The sequence below is a fragment of the Bipolaris maydis genome (assembly GCF_028858645.1).
Source record: "Bipolaris maydis strain C4 unplaced genomic scaffold PSV08scaffold_19, whole genome shotgun sequence".
In the NCBI taxonomy this organism is placed as follows: domain Eukaryota; kingdom Fungi; phylum Ascomycota; class Dothideomycetes; order Pleosporales; family Pleosporaceae; genus Bipolaris; species Bipolaris maydis.
In genome coordinates, this window is record NW_027093875.1 from 132,595 (window position 1) to 157,995 (window position 25,401).

Consider the following 25,401-nt stretch of genomic DNA (forward strand, 5'->3'; position numbering starts at 1 on the left):
AAGCAGACGAGGCCGAGGGAGGGATTTATAGACGGTGGATGAGGGTACGGGGACGAGAATGCCGCTCACGATGCTACGGCAACCCCACAACCCCAGACGAGAATCGAGTGGCGCTGGTGGTGCTTGCTCGGTAGTTTGGATGTCTATGCGAGATGGGCGCCGACAACGTTTGCATACATGGGCCGGAAGGGGCATGGGGGCATGGAGAGGAGGAGCTTGTTCGCCCGGGCCGTCATGAATCCATTCAAGACGACGTGCCTGGATGAAGGGCCTACACATGGAGAAGTATCGGTCCGAGCACAGGGCACCGGCGTGAGCCTCGTGGACGAGTGAAACAGGGCGGCGGACTGGCGATGACGGTGCAAACGCCTATTCGGGCAGCTGGGGAAACAAGAGGGCGGACTTGGAGCACACTCGCCCAGTCGTCTTGCCCGGTCGCGTGTCGGGCATCCGAGGCGCATGGGAGTGGTAGCCGACGAGAGGCTGTCCAGGTTGGTAGGGGAAATGAAGGGTGTCGCAAGTCATCACGACGGTGGCGGGACGGTAAGCGAGCTGATGTGCTGATGTGCCTTGGGCTACTCCGACTGGGGGCCAGCATTGCCATTCCCCCATCCTCGCCACGCGCGTCCCCGCCTTGGACGGCACAGCAGCGTATTTTTTTCAATTTAAGGTGCGGGCCGGGCGACGTTCTTTTTGTTCTCATGACCACTTGCCCACAGCCTTTGCGGCCGCTGGTCTGGTAAGCTTACCTGCGCTCCCGACAGCGACCCAATCGCCATCCAGCCGGCCTCGCCAAGCTACGATGGATAGGGAAAGCGGCCGAAGCAGACTACCCTCCTCATCGCTGCTCGTCCTGGAGATGGACATGCACCGGCACTGCGTTGCTCAAGCAGGCACATACATCTCGCATGCGGCAAAATTCCACGAATCTCCGCTCCTGTCTGAAAACGCGGAGCCGGACAGGCTAATGCATGAAATTACGGCATGCTGCATACTGCAACTCGCCAGCCTCGACGAAACCATCCAAGACCCCATCAGGACGTGTTGCCAGGCAGAAAATTAATTGGGGGAGACGTGTGCCTGCGCTTATGCCGACTTCAATCCAATCAAACGCCCTTCGACCACGGCATCCATGCGAGCCATCACATGGCGTCTGAAGTGGGAAACGAAACATCGGCATGTCCAGAGAGATGACTTGAACTTGATCATCGTGAAGGACCAAGGGCGAGCTTGTAGACAGCCAACATACACTGCCCTCGTGATTGTATTTATGTGTCGTGCCAGCCCTTCACTCGAGTCTTCATCACACACAACTTTGTTCTTCTCAGCCCCATCTTTCAAGAGAACGTCTTCTGTGGCCATGTTGTCCAAGATCTTGCTACCCGTTGTTGCACTTGCAGCCAGTGCCAATGCGCATGGCTACCTCACTTCACCCATGAGCCGAACAGGGCTGAATGCACAGGTAAAAATTCCCTCAACACATCTGAACATGGCCACCAAATAGAGTTTTCTCACACTTCACAGTCTGGGGCTGATACGTGCCCCGAATGCACAATTCTGGAGCCGGTAACAGCATGGCCTGATCTTGACGCCGCAGCTGTCGGCCGCTCGGGTCCTTGCGGGTACAATGCTCGTGTGTCAGTTGACTACAACCAGCCCGGGCCTCGCTGGGGTTCTGAGCCCGTCATTACCTACAAGGCTGGGGATGTCGTCGATGTACAGTGGTGTGTAGATGCCAACGGTGACCATGGTGGCATGTTCACCTACCGCATCTGCCAAAACCAAGCTCTTGTCGACAAGCTCTTGACCCCTGGATACCTCCCTACTGAAGCAGAGAAGCAAGCAGCAGAGGATTGCTTCCAAGCTGGAGAGTTGAAGTGCACAGATGTCCCTGGACAGACATGCGGATTCAACTCTGACTGCCAGCAAGGCCAAGCCTGCTGGAGGAATGACTGGTTCACATGTAAGTAGACTTGAATCTTGACCAAATCAGTGACACAGACTGACACAAGACAGGCGGTGGCTTCAACGACAACCTGAAATGCAGGAGCGTCGACAACGCCCCCCTAAATTCATGCTACACCAGCATCGCAGGCGGCTACACCGTCAGCTCAAAGATCAAAATCCCAAACTACACCAGCAACCACACCCTCCTCTCCTTCAAATGGAACTCTTTCCAAACCCCGCAGGTCTACCTCACCTGCGCCGACATCAAAATCACCGGCAGCAGCTCCGGCACCTCCCCACCCCCAACTTCGAGCAAACCCCCTACGTCCTCCTCCAAGCCCACTTCCACCTCCACCTCCACCTCCGCACCCTCCGCAACCCCCACCGCCTGCGCCACCCCCGTCTCCACCGTCGCCGTAACCTTCAACTCCAAAACCACCACCTCCTTTGGCCAAACCGTCAAACTCGCAGGTTCCATCTCCCAGCTCGGCAGCTGGAACACTGCCAATGCGCCTGCCCTGTCCGCCGCCCAGTACACCTCGTCCAACCCGCTCTGGACAACCACCCTCAACCTACCTGCAGGCACCAGCTTCGAGTACAAGTACATCAAAGTTGACAGTAGTGGCGCCGTCACGTACGAGAGTGGGGCCAATAGACAGTACACTGTGCCTAACGGGTGCGCTAACACTGTCACTGTAGAAGGGACTTGGAAATAAAATAAAATTAAAATACATCTTCTCCAGTTGCTATGGAGAATTGTGTACCCAAGCATGTAGCAATCATTTGAATCAATGTCTATGAGGTTTTTCTTCTTCTTCTTCTTCTTCTTCTTCTTCTTCTTCTTCTTCTTCTTCTTCTTCTTCTTCTTCTTCTTCTTGCGTGGTTGCACACCAAGTGGTGCCGCAATCTTCTGGTGACTTTGACATGTGAAAAAAAAAGTCCGAATTGGGAATACAGAACGTGCACGACTTGCAGATGCGTCTGGAAAACGCCCTAGAAGCCATGTACCCCACAACAAGCGGAAACATGGGGTCAGGGCGGGAGAAAGGCGCTAACGGGGGGCGTTGCTGCTTATTCGTCTGCATATATGCCAAGGGATGCGAAATGCCTCTCTTTTTTGGGGTTAGTGCTATTGGGGAAGGTTGTGCCGGTGGAGAATGTACCAGGGTGTTTTTTTTTTACTTACTACGACTTGCATTATGTAATGAAGAGGGGGAGCCAGGATTAACTTCCATTCTTGGATGGATAGGCCGAAGAGAGGGTACGTAAGGATGCATACCTACCCAACGGTATTACGGGGGGGAGGAGGGGGTTCGTACGAAGTTTTTTTCTTAATTCTCTGGGTTCAATCTCTTTCTTCCGTCTTCATTCTACTACTACTTCACGCATACCCGCTCACACCTTTTTTTTTCAATTCTATCAGTCCACCAGTTCCACACAGTCGCATACTATATCACACACCACTTCTTATCACTAGTTTCAGGCAGTTATGCGTGGTCAGGTGTGTAAGATTCCTTCACCACGTGAAAATATGTGGTGAGGTTGATTGCATGACAGGTAGCTGCGGCGGCCAAAGGAGGTGACTGCCAACCCAACATTAGAGAACTGCAACTTCCCACAATCTTTACCGTGTTTTTAGATGTTTTTACGGCAGTGAGTATCTTTGTACAATATCAGGAGTTGAACTCGTCAAGCTCTTTAGCCGTCTGCTGGTAGTATTGACCGAGGTACTCGGCTGTCCACTTGCCTGTGCATATTGTAGGGTAGGTTATATACCTACCCTGTTTTAGCTTAGTAAGAGAACAGACACTATAAGTAGACACCATACCTTCGTTACTTTATATAGACCTAAGCAATACAATAACCTTTGGCTTCCAACAGTATCCTGAAAGGCCCAGCCCATAACAGTGCATACGGCAAGAATCGCTTCTTGTATTGGTTGTTTCGCAATAGCGAACCCCTGTAGAGATGCCATCTGGATATTGTACCCGTTGATTTTCAAGAATAGGTCCGCTGCCAGAAGTGCTGTGCGTTTGTTCCCATCCCATAAGGCGTGGTTTTTGATGACCTTCTCAGAGAGGCTTGCCGCAAGCTGGAATACGTTCTGTTCATTGGTGTAGTGCTTGATATTTATGGGTGACTGGACTGCTGACTCTAGCATGGCCACTTGAGTGGGTTCGGAAGCCGTGATTAGGATGTTGTGAATATGGATGACCTGGGCAGCAGTCAGGAAGCGGATCTTTACGACGTTGGAGGCCATTGTCGAGACGTTCCGCTGGATTCGTTCGGGTGCCAAGTGGCTTATGCGGCTTGCAAATATGTTAGTCCAGATATGTTGAGTAGCTTCTCCAAAGAGCATTTACTATCAGCAAGCCGAGGACACGGAGTGTGGCGATGTTGCATCTAATTCGTGGTAGAACTGTTGTGACTGCGGTAATTAAATGCTTTGTTATGACTTGACCTCTTTTTATAGGATTGCTGTATAGCGTATTAGGTTAATTTTCTCAGAAAAGAATAGCAGGCCAGGGCCCAACCTGCCAGAATTGGGTATTGAAAAAAATTGTAGTCAAAGTGAAAGGGTTCATATGAGAAGCCTGCACAAACGCTTTAGAGCTGCGGCTCAGGGAGTCACGTCAGCACGACCCTGCTTTCGAACACTGAAAATTTGGGTGGTAATGCTACATGCTTTGTTATAAAGTGAGTGTGTGGCGTCCAAGGATGAGGCTGAAGAGTACTGAACATGGGATCGGGTTGAACAGGTCAATCATAACTCTCATCGGCCTCACGTGGATTTCTTTGCGCATAACCAAATAGAACCCTTTCTTTTGTATGATACATGACGGAGATATGCGATAGCCATAGTAGTCTAATGTGTTGGGATTGCTTTTCGTTGCAGATAGGTTACCTTCTCAATCAATTTATACCAGTAGTTGCCATTAAGCCAATTTTCTCCTCGTCAATTGCGAATCTCACTTTGATCTTTTGAAAAAGATGACTTATCTTTCCATAAACCCCGGAAAGCAATTCACTGGGACGTTATAGGATAGATTTGTGGTACCTCGGCAGATAAGCACAAAATATCTCAGTTAGAGTGAATTGAGATGAATCCTTGAGGTGTTACCCAAGGTACGGATAGGATCATATACTTTATACACGTGACTATAGCTTCATTGGCCCAAAAATCAGCCTTCCTATGCCTTAATTGAGAGTATTGTGACAATAGAGCCGATCTCGGCGCATTACACAGCCTCTCTCTGGTCCTAAGCTCTCTCGTGCTACAGTCAGGCCATTTTATCCTGTCACAACTACGAGAGCTTGTCACATTGCGACTGGCAAGTTCACTAATCTCAACCCAGGCGGCAAGCTCGCCACGAAAGAAGTTTCTGATCGAGTCGGCGATCCTAGGCAAACTTATATTGTCAAGACATGACCTTCTCCTTTATCTTACCAGCTACCTCGGGCTAGCCCAGTTTACTCTAGCTCCTATTAGTCAGCCCTTGCCTTCTACTACATATGTAAGCAGCAGGAACACTACCAAGGCTCGATAGCTGTTCGTCTACGTGAATCCAGACCGTTTACTCCAATCAACTCTTGCTACTCTTTACCTGCGGCTAACTCCACTTAAACGTCTCACATATATATTGATTCCTACAGAAGTTGGCTTTACTATGCAGGCTAGCAGCTACCCCACTGTCATCATGCCACCCCATCCTAAACACCCACCCATGCTTGTATTGAAACATTTTCACTACACACAGCAACTTTGCCCTTGGTAATAACCCACTGTCTGGTGTTTGATTACTGCTAAACTCCTAATCTCTGGACTCTTCGCCTGACTAGCCCCACCTAGTTTACCCCCCCCCACCAACCGCTTCCCCAAAATCCAATGCGAAGACGAGTCAGGCAACGTTGTATCTTCATGGAGTGCAGCATACACTCGTTTTGAATGGAACCCCAGATGGGTGTCCTTATTCGATCCATACTGACAAACGGCAGCGGGATTCGCTAAATTCATTAGTATAGCACCATTTGAACTTGGAGAGGCACTTGAGATATTGAAAGATATGTAATTTCCAGAGAGGGATGGTCACTAAGACATGAATCTTGGATATGATAGCCACGGTCCAATCACGTCCAGCTACACTATAGTCTACTTCATAGTCATGATTTGACGATACAACAGTAGACAAACTCTCGGATTGGTTGAAATGATAGGTATCACGCAGGTGCAAACTACCTGCTGAGTTCGATTGGTACATACTATGCTTTTGCCTCTGAACTAGTCTGAAGTGAGCTTAGCCTACGTACGTACGTAAGTGTGAGCTTAACTATCCTAAATATAGTATGTCTGTTTACTTACATATCTGAATTACTCCAGTCTCACACAGGGCATTGATCCGATGCAAAGATCACTCGAACTATTGTTGCCAGGCGCTAATTTTGTTTGCATTTGGCTTATGGTTGTAATTGTCGAGTAATGGCGCGATGAAGAAGTGAGGAGACAGAATCCTGGGGCAGAGCAAAACGCGCTAAGTGCCGGCGCCGGCTCGCCACGCGGCAAGTCTCCAAGCCACAGCCATTCGCCAACACGACGACACTAGCAAGCTTGTACGAATCCTTCGCTCGATACAAGGGCCGACGCGCAAAATGTAGGCAGCTTCGAGGCCTTTTCGGAACGACTACTTATCGATTTTCGCGAGTCCAGAGCCGTGGCACATAAGACCAGAGCTTTTCATGTTTCTTGTCGTTTGGAAGCGGGGATAGCCTAGTACGTACCATTACACTACCTGGGGAAAGCTGAAGTCTCCACGTATGCATAGTAAGCTGACCGAGGCCGTGCCGCACGAAAAAGAAGCGAATCCAATGGCTACGATTTCGTTGTTGAACTAGACCATCACGTAGCCTTGCCTTCCATAGAAATAGTCGATCGGCCCCCAAACGCCCCGGAACAGCGCTACAAGTCAGCCTATAGTTTCTGGCTTCATTGGCCAGCTACAGAAGACGACGAACGTAATGGCGAACTGGGGTTTTCCACATCTAGATTAGAAGAGGCGCAAGAAGGATCCAATGCTGGGAGTGGCGTTGGAGGTCCTTTTTTCGCGACGCTATTGAAGAACGGGCAAAGCAGCAATCGAGTAACTGGCAGAAATCTTGCGCATATTGTTCAATGACCATTTCGCCATTACCTGAGGCCTCCTAAAGACACTGGATTTGTTCGCTTCGCAATAGCGACAGGAACAGTAGAAAGCCCGGCAGTAAGCAAACGACCATTGCCAAGCCCCCCACAGCCCCTCTTCCAGAACACGAATGTGTACATGCAGCCTCAGCCTTCGTTCCCATTTCGACTTCTCTAGATCTCGCGGCTGAGAGTCTAGTTCGCCTATCGGCGCTGTCGTTCCAGCACGCCTCTCTATTTTGAGGCAAAACTGTTTAGCCGGCCCGGCGTAATTGGACAGCACCAACGGACATGGTGCAGCCTCATAAGCTGCATATATTGGCCGACGTACGCGATCGTCAATACATATTGGGTGTTAGAGAGAAAAACCCCCTCTCCCGCCCAGCCTTCGCTGCACTGCTTTCTTCCCTTTCTAAACATAACAAAAAGTCCTGCCAAACAACTGCGTCGCATAAACCACAGTAGTCTTGGCCCATCCGACAACATCCGGTCTTTACCTTGTTCACATCCCAGTCCGTGTCGACATATTACTCAAAAATGCATCTCCCAACTGTCCTCACCACCCTGCTCTTCACCACTACCGCCCTCGCATCGCCATATGCGTGGGCCGAGCCCCAAGCTAGCGTCCCATCTAACAACAACGGCCGAAAACCCAATCGCACTCACCGACACGAAAGGACGCCAACGTTCAAGGAGCCATGCAAATGCGTCGACCCCGTTGTGCCCGTGAATCTACTTAGTGAGAACGAGAAGTGCATGATCAAGTATGCTGCGCGTATGGGATGCTACATGAGCTCCAACGGTGGCTGCCCTTCACCACCTCCATCTGTAAGTTTGCCAACTCGTGAGATGGGTATCCATGGGCCTGTGCTGACTAGAAGTAGTGTGGTCTCGGTCCTTTACGCGGCATTCCTTCGCTATAGTGTGTGGACGAGCCCGGTGCGGGTGTAAAATGGCTGTTGTACCATCAAATTGGCTTCTATATGTCGCGTTTTTTTGTACAAAGTGCATAATGGCAGGTACGGAAAGGATGTATACGAAAGCAAATGAATTGTCTTAGGATTTTGTTGTATCACACGGACTGAGTGTGATGCTGTTGTTGACTACCTGCTTAGCTTAAACTGTGCCATTACCCAGATTGTTAGGAGCGATGGGTGTCACTTCCCAATGATCCTCTACAAGGACTGACCAAACAGCCAACTGGGACATGACATTCCTCACCCAGCAGCCTTTTCCTTTCCCACACACCTCCCTATTTTCGTCTCCATCTCAATCACTTCCTTGCCATAACTTTCCCTCCACCACACACCCCTACACCAGCCTCCTCCTCTTGCTCCTTCCCTCCGCACCCCCTTCCATACTCATCTTCTCTGCCTTCGCCATCCTCGACAACCTCAACCGCTCCTTCTTCAACGCCTCTGCATACCTGCCCGTGACATCTTTGTCAGGACATCCAGCCTCACCAGGTTCAATCAACGACTCAATACCCATTTCCTTCAGCAAACCAGGAACCTCGCTCAGGAGAACGCGATAACCCTCATTCTCCCTGCACCAAAGAATCGCCTTAGTCAATGGCCCAGCATCTACACCCGAAGGAAGCGACTGCAACCCGTGCGCAAGCGCAACAAGTGGATAGTCGATCTTGCCCCAGATATCGTAGGCCCAGCCCTCAGCCGTATAGCTAGCAACGATTTCTGCACCATCAGGTTTAGTCGATGAGGCCGGCCCGGGAACAAGGGTATCTCCATCGCCGTTATCGGTGTTCATCTCGTCCGTGGCTCCGCGCTTGAGGACATCCCTCTCCCGCGCATTCCTAGCCGCACTATTAATAGTGCCAGACTTGGGTACGGTATCGCCGTCCAGCGCACGCGTCATGATGAGTACTTTGCAAACAAAACTCGCGGGGATGCCTGCACGTGCTAGGCGGTCCGCTGCGTGACCCCAGTAGTAGTGTTGTGGGAAATAGGATAGCAGCTCCATGATGGTGAATTCTGTGTCGCCCAGTAGTGTGACATCGACATTCACGGGTGTGGCAACGCTCTTGAAAGGACAGAATAGATTGACTGTTGGGCTGGTGGGGTAGTGGTCTTGGTTCTGGAGGATGGGGTTGAGCTCAGTTGACAACGGTGAGGCAGAGGGCTCTGCTTCGAGAGCTAGCATCATGATCTCGGGGATTGGAGACTTGAGTTTGCGGTTTGAGCGGAGAGATCCAGTACCGCGTCGGGTCTTTCCTGGTGTGGGGATGAAGTTGGCGGTTGGATCGGTTTCTTTCGAGGCAAGCCAGCGCCAGCCGTCTGCGAGGTCGATGACCATGTCGGGGCAGTCTCGCGCCTCACGCCACGGGTGCGACATCTCTAGGCTGAAGACGTTGAAAGTACCAGAGCCGGCTAGGCTACCAGTCATATTGCTCGATTCGGGTCCTGAGGCAGCCGGTGCATGGAAGTTCAACTGGCCCTCCCACGGCAACGTCCAGTCGATACCATCAAAGTCAAACACTTCTGCGTCTGATCCGTCGCTCAACTTGAGCATGTCGGGTAGCAAGCCATGCTCTGGGTGAAGCTCTCCGCCTGGTACGTACTTGTGTAGGCCAATCTGACGTAGCTCTTCACAAGTGAGTGGCAGTGGTCCGACAGGAGTCAGCTTGAACGCCTGACGGTAAGGATCGAAGACAATAGGGAGAAGCCCACACCAGGAGACATGCTTCCAGTTCATTGGCAGAACAAGCTTTGGTACACGAGTAATATCCGGTAGCCCATCGACAACGGGTACGAATGGTGGGTGGAATATCAGCCGCGGATCTAGAACTGGGTATGGATAGGACGGATGCGTGCTCCCGCCAGGCGGGTACTGCAGTTGCCAGGACAATGAGTGCACAGTCGGAAGACCCTCGAAAGGTATGGGATTGGACTTGCAAGCTACAACGCTGAATTCGGGTTGAGCGGAGGGTTCTTGGTCCACGGGGCGCTTGCGGGTAGCACGTGGAGTAGGTGTAGTCAGTGTAGACGGTTTCAAGTCATCTCCATGAACAAAATCAGTAAATATCCGAGGAGTTTCGTGTGGCAGCTAACTTACACAAGGACGGCGGCGGTCTGCGCAGTCTAGCACTACGACGCATCGGCTTAGGACTCGAAGCTCTCTCGATCTCGCGCGCAAGTGTCGCATCCCGCTCTATCATCTTGACATCGCCATCGTTCTTGTTCTCTCCACAATTGATGTCTCGATCGGGATTTCCTCCAACTGCAAAGCCATTCGGAGCTCCGGGTGTACCGACATCGCTCATATCGACGTCCAAATGCACATTTTCCTTCGAGCCATCACTCACGAAACCAGGAGTCTGCGGTGAGAGCAATCCATGCCAGGACACCGTACGACTCTTGGTAGGAGTCTTGGGCTCATCCAATTGATCTTCTCCGACGAAACAATCTCGAGTCTTGGTACCATGGTGGTATCCAGGAAGAAGCCGTTCTGGCTCGGCGGTGGTGTCTGGTGGGATTTGTCAGCCCTGGTATCTCTCAGACTACCATATTCTGGATCTACTTACTTGTACTGATGTACGCCCCCTTGCCTGGTGATGGCGTTCGATACGGTCCGCCCATGCTGTCTTCTGGTGTTGTTAGATCTTGCAGTGCAGAGTCTGGAGCGGTTGAGTTGCTTGCACTGCGTTGCATGCTGGGCGACTTCAAGTTAAGTCTCTCCTGGCATTGATTTGCAGTGATGATGATATTGATGACGAGTGAGGTTTGAAAGGGGCAGTGATCTGGTGACGCCCAAAGATCAGATTGAGGGCATGGAGAATGGCGCGGCTGCTCTCACTCATATCACTGACGTTAGTTTCATGCAAGGCCAAGTGAAGCCGACTTTTCACATCAACGCTTGAAGCCAAGCATGAACTTTCAACACAGTATGGCCTGACTCTTTTCTCGCTCAACTTTCTTATCTTTCTATTTACTACATACATACATAGTGTATCATATCAATCATCTTAGAAACGAATAGCAGCCTTACCACGTACTAGTCCCAATCGCAGGGCCCACACCGTCAAAAAACGGCTCGTCCAAGAGCGCCAGCAGGACCTGCTGTCCCACCCACTGCTCCTCAATCGCAGGCCTGATCCTCTCTGGCGGCAGCACAAACCCAAAGTCACCGGTATCCGGCAACTCGATTGTAAACGAGAACTTGGCCCTACCAATCGTATAAACATGATCAATCGACGCACCCGTCGTGGGGTACAGCGTCGCTCCGCTCGGACCAAACAGATACGTAGTATCGTTCCTTGACGAATCGCGAATGTACTCGCTCATCAGCGAGGCCGTCTTGGTCCACATGCCGAGTTCGGGGGCGTAGAGCGTTTCTTTGTGGCCAAAGGGGAAGAGGATGAGCTGCGAGTAGCTGTGCCAGTCAATGTAGAGCGTAATGCCTTGCTCGTCGCGGACTTTGCGGATGAAGTTGTCCATGCTCTCGTTTTCGGGCGCGTCGCGGGGTTTCTCGCCGCGGTACACTTGTGAGCAGGCGTCTGGCGAGGCGCCGCGGGGGTCGGCGTCCCAGTTTGTTTCCCAGTTGCGGTTGATCTTTACAAGATATGGTTAGTGGGACTGGAATTGGAATTGAGAATTGAGATTGAAATTGGAATACGAAGTTTGGGGGAAGTTGGGGAGTGCTTACATCGCGGCCGAAGCAGGTTTGGTTTTGGTTGGCGGGTGGGGGCTGGCGGTTCTTGCGCCAGAGACGGTCGTCGGTCTGGGAGAAGACGAAACCTGTCACGTGTGAGTGAATTGGTCAACGCAATGCAGTGAGTCGCAGCTTACCATCCGGGTTCACAAAGGGAAAGATGTAGAAGTCGTATTTGTCCAAGATTGCCTTTGTGTCGTTGTCTCCGGCCTTGTATCCATCAATGAGCTGTTTTGTGATGTACTCAATGGTCTATAAAGTGTTAGTTATGATAAGGAGAACTGCCTTTTTGGGTTTACTAACGGGAGCGACGATCCATTCACGGGCATGTACAGTACCGTGGTAGATGACTGCAGGCTTTCCAGGGCCACCTGCTCCCCAGAGATGCACACCGAACAGGTCGCGTCCCTCGTAGGACGTTCCGCTACTCGTCCAGTTTGACTGCTCGGGGAAAGTGGCCTGGAGATCCTTCCACCAAGTGATGTGCTTCAATGATGTTAGCATGATTCTTTCCTCGAGACTGATAAACATGCACTTACATCTTCATAGGGGTGATAGCTGTCAAACCAAGCATCATCAGAGCCGTTTGATTGCCTCTTCCAAACATTCCTGACTTGACGCTCGCGAGCAATGGAGTAGGCCAAGTCCTTGTGCAGGGTTCGCGACTTCAGCCCGAGGCGGCTGAATGCATCGAGTTGGTCTGGTGCAATGAGCACGTCCCAGGAACCTCGAGCTTCATTGAGCGTCTCGTGAGGAATGGACGACATTGCACGCTTTGCCATCACGCCCTGTTGACCAATGGCCCGGATGCGGTGGACCTGGTAGCCATCGTAGGTAACTGGCTGCGAGCTGCGAATAGTCGCGCCAGCAGCAAGCGACAGCCAGGCAAGGTTGAATACAAACTTCATGATGACCTGACGAGCAACCAACGGGGCGGGTGTAAGAGGGAAGTTTATAACTCTTGCCCGAACCTCACTTTATATCCCTTTCACTATGCGTTTGCTTGGCAAGACCGCAGTCCATGGAAGCCCGGGTGGAGAAGGAACCATGCCGTCTTCAGGCAACCAATGCCAGCATCAGCCGTACGTACTACAGGCGCACGGTGACATTATACATGTCCGCTGGATACACGGGATAGTCGTGGATAAGAAGCAATCCGGTAATATCCCAAGTCGTTAGCCTTCTGACCTGCCAGTTGTGTTCTAGGCATTGCATGGCGTTGCTGGGCGCAAGAGCGGCAACGTCATCAACCCGTGCATCTTCGCAATGTCAGATGGGCCCGCACATTGGTGCGGGAGACTCTCCTTGTCCGTCTCCAACTTCTTTGTTCTTGCATTGGGTGATTCTGAATAAGAGTGCTTATTGAGGCTGAATAGTGAACGTTAGGGCAACTTGCCACGGTCTAATCATGGGACTAAGTGCCGACTTGTGTACAAAGGCAACAACCAGAGTAATGACAAATTCTGCAAGCATGGTAATATAAGCTTTCAGCGAGAAAGGTATAAAGTAGGATTTCCAATGCAGCCATTGTTGAGGCTGTGGTGGTTGGACATGCGGGAACCCACGAAAACATGCGCAACCGTTGATGCGGTAGACGACTACTAGGGCCCTGTTCGGTTACGTATCCGTTTTCCGTCCGCTCCATCTACAAAACAGGGCTGGAAAGCTTGTTCGGTTGCGCGAATTGCAAGCTACATTCTGCGTTCTATTTCCCCAATTCAGGTTCCGTTTCGGAAACGGAACTCATGAAGCTACTAGCGTGTTCGGTTATATGCGCATCTAAAGCTACGAGAATGTAGCCTTAGGTCGCTCGACATCTACTTGTACCTGAAAACTAAATTCTGTTATCAGATCCGGTGACTTTGCTCATCACGTGATCCTCGAATTAACATAAAACAGACCTCCAACTGAATAACCCTTCCATTTCCTATCCCAGTTTGGAAAGACTGGGCTATAAGAGTAAGCAGCTAGCACTCCCTATCGAAGCTTCAAATCCAAGACGGGAATGAAATATAGAGGGAAAACGCAGCTGAATCGAACAGTTCCTAGCCGTCTTTGTCGCAGCCAAGTCACGATAAGAACTATACTTCATCATCCACCCTCTTGTCCTTCTTCCTCAATTTCTTCCTCATATTAAACGCAACTATCCGATAGGAGCACGTTGTGAAACAGGGTTTCTGGATTATTGCCGAGCATGGCTGCCGACGCCCCGGATTCGAATAAAGCATATCCCTGGCCGTTTGTTTAGGGTTATTTCATTAATCGGCTGACGCAAAGCTAAGACCAAGACTGGGAATAATAGGCCAAACACAATCCAACGACCAGTGAGAACGATTCTACAAGGTCACTCTTATAACAATGGCCATTAAAGTACGGGCTCTGCCTGCAGGTGCGAAACGAGTATCCCTATTAAGCCACCAGCTGCTGTTGCAAAAAATATATCAATGCATGTCCGTCCTCCCCACCAAGGCTCATGAGTATGCGGGTTTCTTGCAAGTCACTCCGGTTGATTGGAGTGCTACACCACCTCGAACATGGCTAAGACAAAGACCTGAACAATGTTCGAGTGGACATCTCTGTTATTTTGTTGAAATAACAGGCCCTTTGTTATATACCAGTCATTTCTGTCAACGCACAATGTCCTTACACAGCGAGGTGTCGCAATCACCGCTAGGGGTTCACTTTCACTTCACAGTGACGAGATCACCGGTACCTCAGTGAACGCGGGGGCTCAATGCATTGTTAGGCAGTAGGCTTCGTTTTTATAAAAACAGAGTTTTTTTTTTAAATCCCATAAACGCTCCAATACCATTGCATTCACACAACTCCCATAGAGTAGCCAGCCAACGCGAAGCTACTCACAATGGCTTCTCTCTCAGAGCAATTCACTCCAGACGCTTTTTCGCGTACAGAGGTCCAAGACATGTTAGATGACGCACAGTTGGATGCTGGGTATCTTTACACAAACATCCCGTGTCTGCGAGACCAACTCCAGCATCTCCTTTGGGAAGCCATTGAAGAGTGCAACAGCCGCCATGTCGACCCCATGGAAGTACTACATCGCGCAATGTTCAATGAGCGGACTATCCTGGATGCTTACAACAAGCACCGATTGGGGAATGCTGTGACTCCCTTCAATGCGCGGGTTCTCGATCCGGAGAATGCTTTAGAATATAGGGAAGAGGAGAACATACCTGAGGTGCTTGGATGGTTTCCACTGCGAGCCACAGTATCGAAGCGCGATGTAGACATCCAGGCACTGCCCATTTATCAAGTCGGGCAGACTACGAAAGCTGACCAGGAACACACGATGGAGAGCAGCTCATCAGAGACGTTGACACTGCCTAATCGCACACCTCAGAAGCCAGCTAACAGCGAGTCACCAACCACATGGACACCGTCCACATCCTCTGCATCTCTCAACTACAACAAGCTCCGAGATGCGCCATCTCCCTGGCTCCCCTTCCCCTCAGGCAATCTAACCATGGCAGAAATCACCGCCTTCCTCCCGCAATCCATCAAGTCCTTCGACATCATCGACCGTTTCATCTCCAACGGCGCCCTAGCCATGACCCTCGCCAGCATGATAAACCACTACCGCACCATGCCCGCCGGCCCCATCGAAAACAACACCATCTACCGCATGATGAAAGGCCAGATGAACATCCGCGCAAAAACCAACCCAGCCTACAAATCCTGGACCGTCACCACCCACACCGACATCAAAAAACCCACCCCCTTCAACCCCGCTAGCGTCAGCGTCTCCAACTTCCACACCCCAGACAATCTAATGTCGTCTCCGCAGTCCCCGCAGACAATCCCATTCCGCGACTTGGCCACGGGCGTCGAAGTCATGCCTTCGGGCCCCGACGCCCTGGACCTAACCCGCTGCATCCAGTACAGTCTGGACCACAGAGACGAAGACTGGATCTACCCCACCGACTTCGCAGCTCTCGTCCAGCGCATCGGCGGCCCCGCCCCAGTCCACCGCGAGCACGCCGACGCTGCAGCAATCGCTAGACACTCTGCGGGATTGAGGCTGGCGAAAGTGCGCCGCGCGCCACCAGGACGTAGTCGTCGTGTCCGCGCTGTTCAGCGCAAGAAAGCTGTAGTCGAGGAGTCGGAGTCTGAGTCTGAATCTGAAGAAGAGTTGCTGGATCACGCTTCTGCTTCTACCTCGTCTCTTTCTTCCTCTTTCGACCACGGAGATGCACATGCAGATGGCGATGCAATTCCTGGATCCACGCCTCCTTCCCCGACAAAACGCAAATTCGCTTCTTCTTCTTCTTCTTCTTCTTCTTCTTCTTCTTCCGAGAACGCAGAGTCGCCGCTGTCAGCAAAGCGGTATAGGAAAACTGCTACGCGGTCGAGCGTCTCCAAGGCAGTAGAGGAGGATGAGAGTGATGGCGATGGGTATGTGGGCCCGAAGACGAAGGCGAGGAAGACGGCGAGTGGGGTGGCGACGAGGAGTTCGGGGCGGACGAAGAGGTTTGCGGGGTCTTATTGTGATTGATTGAGTGGAGTGTGCGTGGCGTTTTGTAGCAGCTTGAGGGGTTTAGAAGGAGAAGGGAAGAAGGAAGGAGGGGGGTTATACTGATGATGCCTTGGTTTTGAGCAACGATGGGGTCTGGTTTCTTGGAGTTTGATTGATTATTTATTGTAGTGATACCCCCACTATCCCCCATTGCATACCCTTTCATAGTTTTACTTTTCAGATATCCAAATAATAACTTCTTTTCTACATCTCTCCCCACCTCTCTATCCATTCCCTCTCTACCCGGTAACCACTTGTAACCAAGTCATACAACATTTTCCCTTTGTAAAATATGAATAACATTAACTAGGTACACCCTCATACTCCCACCCATCCACCAACCTCCTCTTCCTCCCCCTAACATTATCCCGGCGATTCGCCGCACACTTGACAAAAAACGTCAGCGCCGCAAGCACAAAGATAATAATCGCTGCCACCGTTGGCACCACGACGATGCGCGTGCGATCTGTATCTGTACTCGCGAGATACGGACACGTCGAGTTGCGACCCTCGACCCAGCAGTCGGGCGTGTTGATGCTGTTCAGATTGATGTAGACAACGTTGTCTTCAGAACTGGCGGCTAGGGCGGAGTACAAGTGTGCGTTTTCGAGGGTGGTGTGGGGCACGCTGAAGCGGGAGGGGGCGCTGCAGAGGGATTCTGCGGTTTCGTAGGGGGAGGTGCTGGGGGAGAGGTGCCAGGCGTATGGGGAGGAAGGGTCGTGGCAGGCGACGCGGTGGGGCTCGCGACAGTCTGTTGTGCGCCAGCGGCTGGGATATTGGGATTTTGTCATGACGACGCAGCGGTTTACGCTGTTGGTGTCGTCGTTTTGTGTTGCGTTGAGGGGTTCGCCTGGGGCAAAGGACCAGAGGGTGGAGTGGACAAAGGCGGCGTAGGGGAGGGGGTTGCGGTCTGCGGGGGCGTTGGCGAGGGTCTGGTTGAGGAAGGGGGATGTGCCGCAGCGGGTGAGGTTGGTGATGGAGGGAATGAGGAGGGAGAGGTCTGGGGTTGCGGGTAGGTCGAGTTGCGGGGCGGTGGATATGGCCCAGGAGGCGTTTGGGGTCGTGATACTGGTAGAAGAGGGGTCAAAGAGACAGCCGGATGTTACGCTGCCGTCTGAGTCGACCGAGGTAGAGATTTGGTTCGAAAGGGTGCCTGTGGGGAAGATGTAGCCAGAGTCGGCTGTCGTGTTGTAATCGCCCATTTGAGAGTCGATGCTGCCATAGCTGGCGACCAAACGGAACAGCTTTTTGAACTCCATATAGGCTTCTGTTGGCCATCCGATATTCGTATATAGGTGACCCTCAGCGTCGACCAACCCCTCGTAGTATCCATGTACTGGCTGATTGTTCCACTCGACATCATACCAAGAATTGTTCAGATTCGCTCGGTCGTCAGCCAGGTTGGTGGGCTTGTACAACTCATCCGAGAGATTTCCTCGCAGTATATCGCTAAGGAGCTTTCCTTGCCCTGGTAGTTGGCCTTGAGAAAGGCGAGGAGCATCGGCATTGGGGTTGGCAATCGAGGACGCGACATGCACATTGAATGAAAGCAGGACTAAAGCAGCACCAGTAGTAGTGGAGGTTGCGTCTAGGAAATCTTCCAATATCCCCGTGAGAAGATCCAATGTCGTGAGAGAAGTGCAATTATAGTTGCCAACTTGCAAGATTGGGGGTCCATCTGGACTCGGAAAGTCGACGATGGTGGGAGTCGCTGCACTGGTTGGTGCCGAAGACACTGGCGAAGCAGAAGCAGATGCTGATGTCGCTGTCTCTTGGCGTTTCTGCGCCCCCGGAGGAAAAGGCACTGTTGACATTGGTGCTGAAGCCCTCACAGTATCACTGGACTGCACTACCGTCTGGCTTGTCTTCAGCGGCGCCCCAGCACCATTCGCGTCACCCCCATTCGCTTGAGGAAGCTCGACAGGACACAAGCTCCATACTTGACGTAGAGGATCCCAATAGGTATCCACAGTAAACCTGCGAAACCCCACGGCCAGCAAATTGGAAAAGCACCTTTTGAAAGCAAAATGCTCAAACTGATTTTCACCAAAGCATGCCGCTGTCAGCGAGACTCCCGGCACAGTTTGGTAATTGATAGGAACGCGGAGTCCAACATCGCGCTGAGCCTAAAATTTGTATCACCAGTTAGCTGCAGGTCACTTTATCCCCCCACACCTCCTTCCCCAGTCTAGCCTTTTTCCGCCGAGCACGTTGTAATCCGAAAACAACCTTGGTTTGGATACCACTCCACACGCAATATGCCACATTGACTTTTGGGAAAGGATAGGGTAAGGATGATTCAACCCAGTCCCCCCCAGATAACAGCAATATATACCACTAAAAAAACTCACCCTAAACGTCTCACTCCATGGCTGAATCCACCGGGTATCTACAGCACTCTGATCAGGGTCATACAGCCCATTAGCCGACATGCCTGCCAGCTAAGCTGCAGAACATCAACAAAAAAACGCGCGGTGCGTTGCACAGCTTATTTTGCAGAGCGTGTAGACCGTCCCCAGCTTGGCCTCTTCCTGCCAACCCGGCGATGCCGAAGAAGAGGGCCTTGCAGCAAAGGGGGGGGGGAGGTGTGGGGGGGACGACGCGACGAAAGCACGTAAGCTATGAACCACTCCTTTAGGATGGCTCTTAGCTTTTTTTCTCTGTACAACGCAGCCGATAATCTCGTACACAGAATCTTGCACGTGGTGATGTGTTTGTTTTGATGATGAACAATATTGTAGATGGAAATGTCGGATGAAGGGGGTGGTTGTGGCTGGCTGTGCTGTGCTGTGCTGGACTGGGCTGGGGAAAGATCCGCCGGGCCGAGAACATGAACGCGCGACCGACCGGGGGGGGGGGGGGGTGGAAAGAAAATCACGTGCCAAAGGGTGCGTGCAATGACGCAACCAAGTTTTTTTATTTGTATTTCCTACCAATGCTGCCCTAATCTGGTTTAGGTAGGAATTTCCCACTCCTCCCCCCTGGGCCAATTGCGATAGCACACGCTTTGGCGCGCCCCGAATGACCAAGCGCAGAAAAAGGGAAAAAATATAACCCGGGGGATTTGCAATGCAGCGTTTGTCCCTGCAAGTTATATATTGGAAGATGACCATTTTTGATTGTTTTCTCCTGTGGTAAAACAACAAAAGGCCCGATGCCGTACAAGTTGCCATGTCTTTTTCTGAACTCGCGTGATGAAGGGGGATTTAATCTAAAAAGAAAATAGAGTTGCGTAAGATTTTAGAATGGATGGGTGTAATTTGACGCTTTTTTGTTTAGCTCGTGTTGCGATGCAATATTGGGTTCTGTCGTAAAAGCAGCAAAATTAAGAGAAAAAGGAAAAAAAAGAGTAAGCGCAGGGCAGAGGGTGGACTGGGGTAAGTGTATCATTGTTACAAGGGAGATTATGCTCCCTTATGACAAGGTGTTATAGCTGGGTAGATCAGCCGCAATGCCGCAACTTCACCTTGGTAAGCGAGAAGCTTTTTCTCACCCCGCCTCTTGTACGACGACGTCGGACGTCGAGAAAAACCACATGCTGTGTGCCCTCGGAAGACTGCATCATCTGGATTATTCAAAAGGAAGGCAGGAAAACTTGAAGATGCGAAAAAATGTGCGGGAGTGGCCGTGTTGGCGGGTTAAAACTCCTTTGCGCACGCTTGCTGGTGGCATGCAGGTCCAGTGTATACTTATTATGTTGAAGGAGAATTAATAAAACACTGGCTGCCGCTTGTGACGGAGTTTTGACGGACTCCGTAGATGGCTAGGCTGCGAAGTCAGGCTGCAAGGTGCCTAGTACCTTACCCATCTTTCCCCCCTCTCCCTCCTTTTTTCTATGCCGTTGCAAGCACAACCAGTCCAGCGCCGTGCATGCACTGGTCGCTTTTCCAGCGCAACAATGGCTGGTGATCATGCAGGAACCAAACGGGGAAACCTTCGCGACGAGCCATAGTGGGCTTCACCGTGTCATTTTTCACCAGCGTCTCGCGATTGAACGGCGGACCGGTGGAAGAATGGATGGGTCCCTCTGACTTTTGTCTCTATTAACTGGGGAGGATCCACTTGATTACTTACGCCCAGTGGGGATATCCCGCCCAAGTGTGATACTTTTGAATTTCTTGGTTCACACACCAGAGCTACTGTACATGTCATGTACATGCAGGCTTTGGTTTTTCAAGGGGTAAAAGGGGTGATGGGGGGAAAGGAAGGAAGGGAGTGAGGGAGGGAAAGAAAAGCGCGGTACTCCGTAGCTGAACCAGACTTTCCCTAAGAGCAAAAGCCAGGTACTGCAAGTGAGATCGGCCATGCTCTTGCCCTGACAGATACCGGGGGCCGTGGGGTACATCTGTTGGATGAGGCAAAAAAAAGTGCGGGACTCGGTCCCATAAGCGTTGTGCCAGCACATTCCAAGCCGCAATGTTCCGGAACCCGTACTCCGCAAGTCGTTTGACGTGCAACGTCTTCACCGCATAGTAACTTGGGGCACCGACTGTCCATGATGCGCATGAACCGCACAAGATCGAGCGAGACAACGATCGACAGACAACCGTCAACTCGTGCGTTTCACCAGGGCACCCGCCACGGTACCATGGTTTCCAAAAAAACCTGGGACCGAGGAACTTTTCGTCTGACACCTGTTTTGGCTTGTCCTGCAGGTTATTGACAACTATAGCCTTGCCTTGACGGCTACGTGTTTCATGCACAATTTTTTTTTCTCTCCTCCTCTTATGACGAGGTTGTTCTGGCCACGCCATCCTGGCAATCTGTTCAGACAGCATCACCTTGCACAGGATAAATGCACAGATTTATGGGGTATTGCTCATGCATCTTTACGTCAAGAGCCAAAAGAAGGCCCTCCTTTGCGGAGGGTATCCGGCGGGATCTGCGATTAGGGTGACACTGAGATGCTGCGATGCTTGCCAAAGCGCGATGAGCACAAGATTTTCATCACACTGACAGGGGCAGCTGGAAGCAACGTGACATGGCACAACGGAAATGATCGTATCTAGTAAGAATAAGTAATCATGAAGGCGGGACTGGGCTTGTGACGGGTGATTGTACTTTTGGGACCCGTAGCGCCCAACCTGCAAGCCGATAGTAATACGTATGCGTATAACAAGCTCTCGACCGGGAATCTACGGATGGGAGGGGGCGCTGTCCCACAATGGCACCGTTTTTCCCGAGCGCCTAAGTAGAGGTAGCCATCGTGTAATGAAAGGTGGGTTGAAATTCCAGCCAGTGACCGAGTATTTTCGAACCCGACAGATTGGAAAACTGCCCTGTTATTATTTCCCTTGAAGGCCCAAAAAGGCCTCAAATGGACGGCCTTCCAACGGCGCATGCATTAGCGGTAGGAACAGAAGATGATTGTGGTGGACTGTGGCAATTTAGACGGCAAAGATGAGGATAGCGGGGACGCCCGACCTGACGGCATAGACCCGAGGCGTGAGGATCCGGGAGGATACTATCGATTGGTGCATGCATAGCCACGTTAGGGTACCAGCCATGGAAGCGGTCCCCTGCGGCCAAAAGGTCCATGCCATATTTCTCAACGCTTGCAGCAGGTTTGTTACTTTGCAGATTTACGCTAAGGGGGCATCACTGAAGCTGTGGCGCGCTAGGCGGGCGATCAAAGTCTAATAGCCGAACATGGTAGGATCGTAGGCGAGGGGGGAGGGGGGGAGGCGCATGATCTAGCCCTCACTGACTCCTTTACTCGTCTTGGTCGTGGTGGGTGTGGTGAAGAGTTTCTAGTCGCCGACCCTGTGTTTTTAGTGGCATCGATCTGGGTGCGCCGTTGACTTTGACGTTTCTAGCAACGGCACAGCAAGAAAAGTGATGGATTGAACAGGGAAGCGTTAGGCATAATGTGGAGGCTGGACAGTCCGCATGTGGACGTTGATGGCGACAAGAAGGGGGCCGGGCGTGCCGTAGCGGGGGAAAAGCCGACGCTCTGATTCGAGACTTGGGGTTGCAACGGGGAGCATCCCAGTGCGTGTGACAATGCACTTGAACACAAGATGTGTAAATGGTTCATACTTATGAGGCCGGCGTGATACTGTAATTAAGACAAGGATGGCAGGTGTGCGGGTTTTGGCACAAGTTTACGACAAGTGTTGACGTACAAGAAGAGAAAGCCTGCTAACGGCGGTATTTGGGAACTTGACCCACAGCACAGCCTTGAGAGGGGGGGAAGGGGGGGATCAGCCGATAGAGGAGACGCTGGAGCCTGCATGTATCGAGGTGACATTATCATGACCTGGAATCCAGTGCCACCACAGCTTACATGCAGCTGCAGTGACCAAGAAGGAGGTAACCAGTGAAAAAAATGCTGACACGAAGGATTTCTCGTTAGCTATGCTATCATAGCCCAATGACGAGGGCGGCTAGGCGATATTGCAGATGTTGAAACGGATAAGACTGCACAAGCTGATCGGTACATGAGGCAGGATCGGGTCCAGACCTTGATCGAGGTGTGGTGGGGGTAGAGGCACTGCCATGGGGTACTTTGGCCGTTTGTGAATGTCTGTCGTGTGGTGGGTACGCCTAGTAGTACGAGGTATCATTGGGGCGGTGAGAACTTGCCGGTAGGGGTTGAGGGGCAACAGATTAGTCTTTGCCGATCGTCGGTCATGAGGGTGGTCCTTCTGGTCTGTTGCTGAGTCGCTGGACCTCTGGGATCTGAAGTGAGGAATCAGTCATGTGGATGGACAAGGGAGTGTAAGTTCAGAAGCGAGCTGATGGATATACGATTCGTATTTTTGTTTGACATAGCCATAGAGCAAATACAAGTGTCGATGACACTATTGGGTATTATCGCTAGCGACAATTTGTCGCAAGATACAGATGACTCGCCAAAGTAGCGTTTCGAACTTTAACGCACAGAATGCAGAGAAGTGGCCGCAACAGGCCGAAACGAGAACCAGATGATACAGCCTCCCAACGTGATGCCCCTTCTGTAGACAGGCCCTACTTGGGGGAAAATCCTGCTAGTCATGCCTAATGTTTCCTAATGATTTCGTACAATACAAGCAGATGTAAACCTTGAGAAAGAAAGAAAAAAAGACCAGAACAAGCGATGCCGATGGTGGACAACTCGGCTATTAATAGGGATACATGAAGTGGCGGACGTGACATATAGACAAGAAGGGATATGGTAGACAGTGTGAAACACAGGCAATCTACATGATGTTTCGCAGAGACATTCGATCCTTTGGCGAGACGGGTGCGCTTCGTGCCTCTGCCGGCATTGAGGGCAAGACGTAAGGGGATGGCAGTTGCCTCGATGCTGGGCTGCTGCTTGCACTTGTGGAGTGGGGCAGAGGTAGTCTTGGCTCAGCAAGTGAGTGGAAAGGTGGTAGTGGTCGTTGTGGTACACTTGTGGGAGCAGACTGAGGCATGGAGTGGTGGTGTGTGAGTTGAGGGGTCGGCTGGGTAAGGAGCTGTGGTGGCTGCGGGCGCTCATAGTTTGGCTCGCGAAAAGAAGGGGCTGCTTTGGAGGCCTGGGCCTCGTTGCGGTGCAGAGGAGGCAGCTGAAGTGAGCCACGGCGTCTGTAAAGATCGCTAGAAGAGTCGTCTTCAGGTGCAAAGCCAGTGGCAGGGAGGTAGCGGGTACTGGAATTCTTGCGCTCTTCCCGGCTACCGACTAATGGTGCGAGTGTCATGTCTGGGGGAGAAGCGGCACCACGGGGTGACCTCGACTCTGAGCCAGTGTCAGTGATGAGGGAAGGAGCACCATCGGCAGATACGATGGAGAATCCAGAAGGTGAAGGCATAGGCGTCTCGAATCCTCGTGCTCGTACAGCCGCGTGAGATCCGTATGTGGCGAGGTCGAGAGGCTGTGGTCGAGGTGCTGGGTAGGGCTCAAATCGCTGGGGCTGGGGAAGCTTAAGAGCATGTGGCGAGTGTACTGACGGTCGGTGGGAGTCGTGTCGTTGCTGGTCATGGCGAGGGGTCATGTGGTGGTGCTCTTCATGGTGAGGAAGAGTGCTGGGAAGTGGGTAGTGGAAGCCAGGCTGTGCTTGGTGCATGTAGTCGCGGGGTCGTTGGTCTGCACGCTCAGGGTTGCGCTTTCTGCGGTTTTGACCTCCGTTCCACCAGTTCTTGACGGCATTGTCGCTGCGACCTTTTAACCGCCGAGCAATCTCTGCCCATCTCTTACCCATCTCAGCAACCATCTTCTCAATGAGTTCGCCCTCTTCGCCAGTGATTGGGTCGTGGTTCAATGAGGGCTTCAGGTTCTGGTGATAGCGCTCTCTGCATTGCTTTGGTGACCTAGAGCCGATTTCTTGTGAAATGCGAACCCAGTTGTGGGGTCCATTGCGAGCTACGAGGTTGACAAGCCACTGATCCTCGTGCTGCGACCAGGGGCCGCGTCTGTGGGCAACCATTATGAAGTTTTGCGGTTAAGAAGGGTGTAGTTGTTTGAAAACAAGTGAGAAGAAATGCGAACTTTGACTCTGAGTCGATGTTCGATGGAAGGCTGAGCGTGACAGGTCAGTTTCGCGGACTGGAGGTAACCATGACACAAGATGAAAGTACGAGGGGGGTGAGACAACCATGAGGCTGAGCGTTGATAGGTGGAAACAGGGGAGATGAGAGAAGGGGGGGGGGGGGGGTATATCTGCAACAGGCACTGACAATGTGTAGATTGACAAGATGTGTTGCAGACAAAATGCAGAGGATGGGATGTACCCAGGGGAGTGCGAGATGTGGCAAAGGGTCCGAAGGAGGGAGAAAGAGTAGACATACCGGATGACGGGTTGGTGACTACGACAGGATTGATTCAAAGTGTGTGTGTGTGTGTGTGCAAGTGTGTTGTTGAGTGGTAGTGAACGTTGTCTGACGGACCAACGGTAAACGTGGTAGAGGCGAAGCACCGGTATATATCAAGGCGGGCGTGGGGAGGGAGTAGTCCTGGCACTTGGACGCCAAGGTGGTCGAGGAGTTATTGACTTGTTCGGGACGGGCAGAGGTGAGCGAGGATTCTGCTTTTCAGAAGATGCGGCTAAGGCAATGGTGAGATGGTGGACACAGAGCGCTGGGGCGTCATGGGGCGCTCAGAGCAACTGACTGG

At 51.7% G+C, this 25,401-nt stretch overlaps 7 protein-coding genes across 7 annotated transcripts; 3 read left to right on the forward strand and 4 right to left on the reverse strand.

Annotated features, from left to right (window-relative positions):
- Window positions 1-1,360: 1,360 nt before the first annotated feature.
- On the forward strand, window positions 1,361-2,663 carry PSV08DRAFT_383270 (carbohydrate-binding module family 20 protein; the record flags this gene model as incomplete). The annotated part of the gene is made up of 3 exons (XM_014218367.1): window positions 1,361-1,462; window positions 1,525-1,963; window positions 2,017-2,663. The coding sequence occupies 3 exons, from the start codon at window positions 1,361-1,363 to the stop codon at window positions 2,661-2,663; spliced, it is 1,188 nt and encodes a 395-aa protein (XP_014073842.1).
- A 957-nt stretch (window positions 2,664-3,620) lies between these two features.
- PSV08DRAFT_191693 (uncharacterized protein) lies at window positions 3,621-4,207 on the reverse strand (the record flags this gene model as incomplete). The annotated part of the gene is made up of 2 exons (XM_014218368.1): window positions 3,621-3,756; window positions 3,906-4,207. 2 exons carry the CDS (start codon window positions 4,205-4,207, stop codon window positions 3,621-3,623), a joined length of 438 nt encoding a protein of 145 aa, XP_014073843.1.
- A 3,299-nt stretch (window positions 4,208-7,506) lies between these two features.
- On the forward strand, window positions 7,507-8,213 carry PSV08DRAFT_366793 (uncharacterized protein). Its single transcript, XM_014218369.2, has 2 exons — window positions 7,507-7,951; window positions 8,008-8,213. Exons 1-2 carry the CDS (start codon window positions 7,661-7,663, stop codon window positions 8,044-8,046), a joined length of 330 nt encoding a protein of 109 aa, XP_014073844.1. The 5' UTR covers window positions 7,507-7,660; the 3' UTR covers window positions 8,047-8,213.
- A 221-nt stretch (window positions 8,214-8,434) lies between these two features.
- Window positions 8,435-12,700, reverse strand: PSV08DRAFT_413203 (uncharacterized protein; the record flags this gene model as incomplete). Its single annotated transcript, XM_066093950.1, has 8 exons — window positions 8,435-10,140; window positions 10,196-10,606; window positions 10,665-10,724; window positions 11,136-11,691; window positions 11,786-11,877; window positions 11,929-12,043; window positions 12,095-12,277; window positions 12,325-12,700. Coding segments are annotated over 8 exons (3,499 nt in total), but the record flags the coding sequence as incomplete, so codon positions are not given.
- A 1,954-nt stretch (window positions 12,701-14,654) lies between these two features.
- On the forward strand, window positions 14,655-16,304 carry PSV08DRAFT_413205 (uncharacterized protein; the record flags this gene model as incomplete). The annotated part of the gene is made up of 1 exon (XM_014218332.1): window positions 14,655-16,304. One exon carries the CDS (start codon window positions 14,655-14,657, stop codon window positions 16,302-16,304), a length of 1,650 nt encoding a protein of 549 aa, XP_014073807.1.
- Window positions 16,305-16,428: 124 nt separating this feature from the next.
- PSV08DRAFT_22123 (uncharacterized protein) lies at window positions 16,429-18,758 on the reverse strand (the record flags this gene model as incomplete). Its single annotated transcript, XM_066092166.1, has 2 exons — window positions 16,429-18,451; window positions 18,677-18,758. Coding segments are annotated over 2 exons (1,906 nt in total), but the record flags the coding sequence as incomplete, so codon positions are not given.
- Window positions 18,759-23,063: 4,305 nt separating this feature from the next.
- PSV08DRAFT_212426 (uncharacterized protein) lies at window positions 23,064-25,182 on the reverse strand. Its single transcript, XM_014218316.2, has 2 exons — window positions 25,077-25,182; window positions 23,064-24,807 (listed from the first exon to the last, which is right to left on the reverse strand). Exon 2 carries the CDS (start codon window positions 24,713-24,715, stop codon window positions 23,507-23,509), a length of 1,209 nt encoding a protein of 402 aa, XP_014073791.1. The 5' UTR covers window positions 24,716-24,807; window positions 25,077-25,182; the 3' UTR covers window positions 23,064-23,506.
- Between the last annotated feature and the right edge of the window lie 219 nt (window positions 25,183-25,401).

What these genes read in the sequence shown, in the direction of transcription:
- PSV08DRAFT_212426 (XM_014218316.2), bottom strand. Translation starts at nt 24,715, where the DNA reads ATGGTTGCCCACAGACGCGGCCCCTGGTCGCAGCACGAGGATCAGTGG.
- PSV08DRAFT_366793 (XM_014218369.2), top strand. Translation starts at nt 7,661, where the DNA reads ATGCATCTCCCAACTGTCCTCACCACCCTGCTCTTCACCACTACCGCC. An exon ending in GCCCTTCACCACCTCCATCT is followed by an intron (nt 7,952 to 8,007) that starts GTAAGTTTGCCA and finishes GACTAGAAGTAG; the next exon opens with TGTGGTCTCGGTCCTTTACG.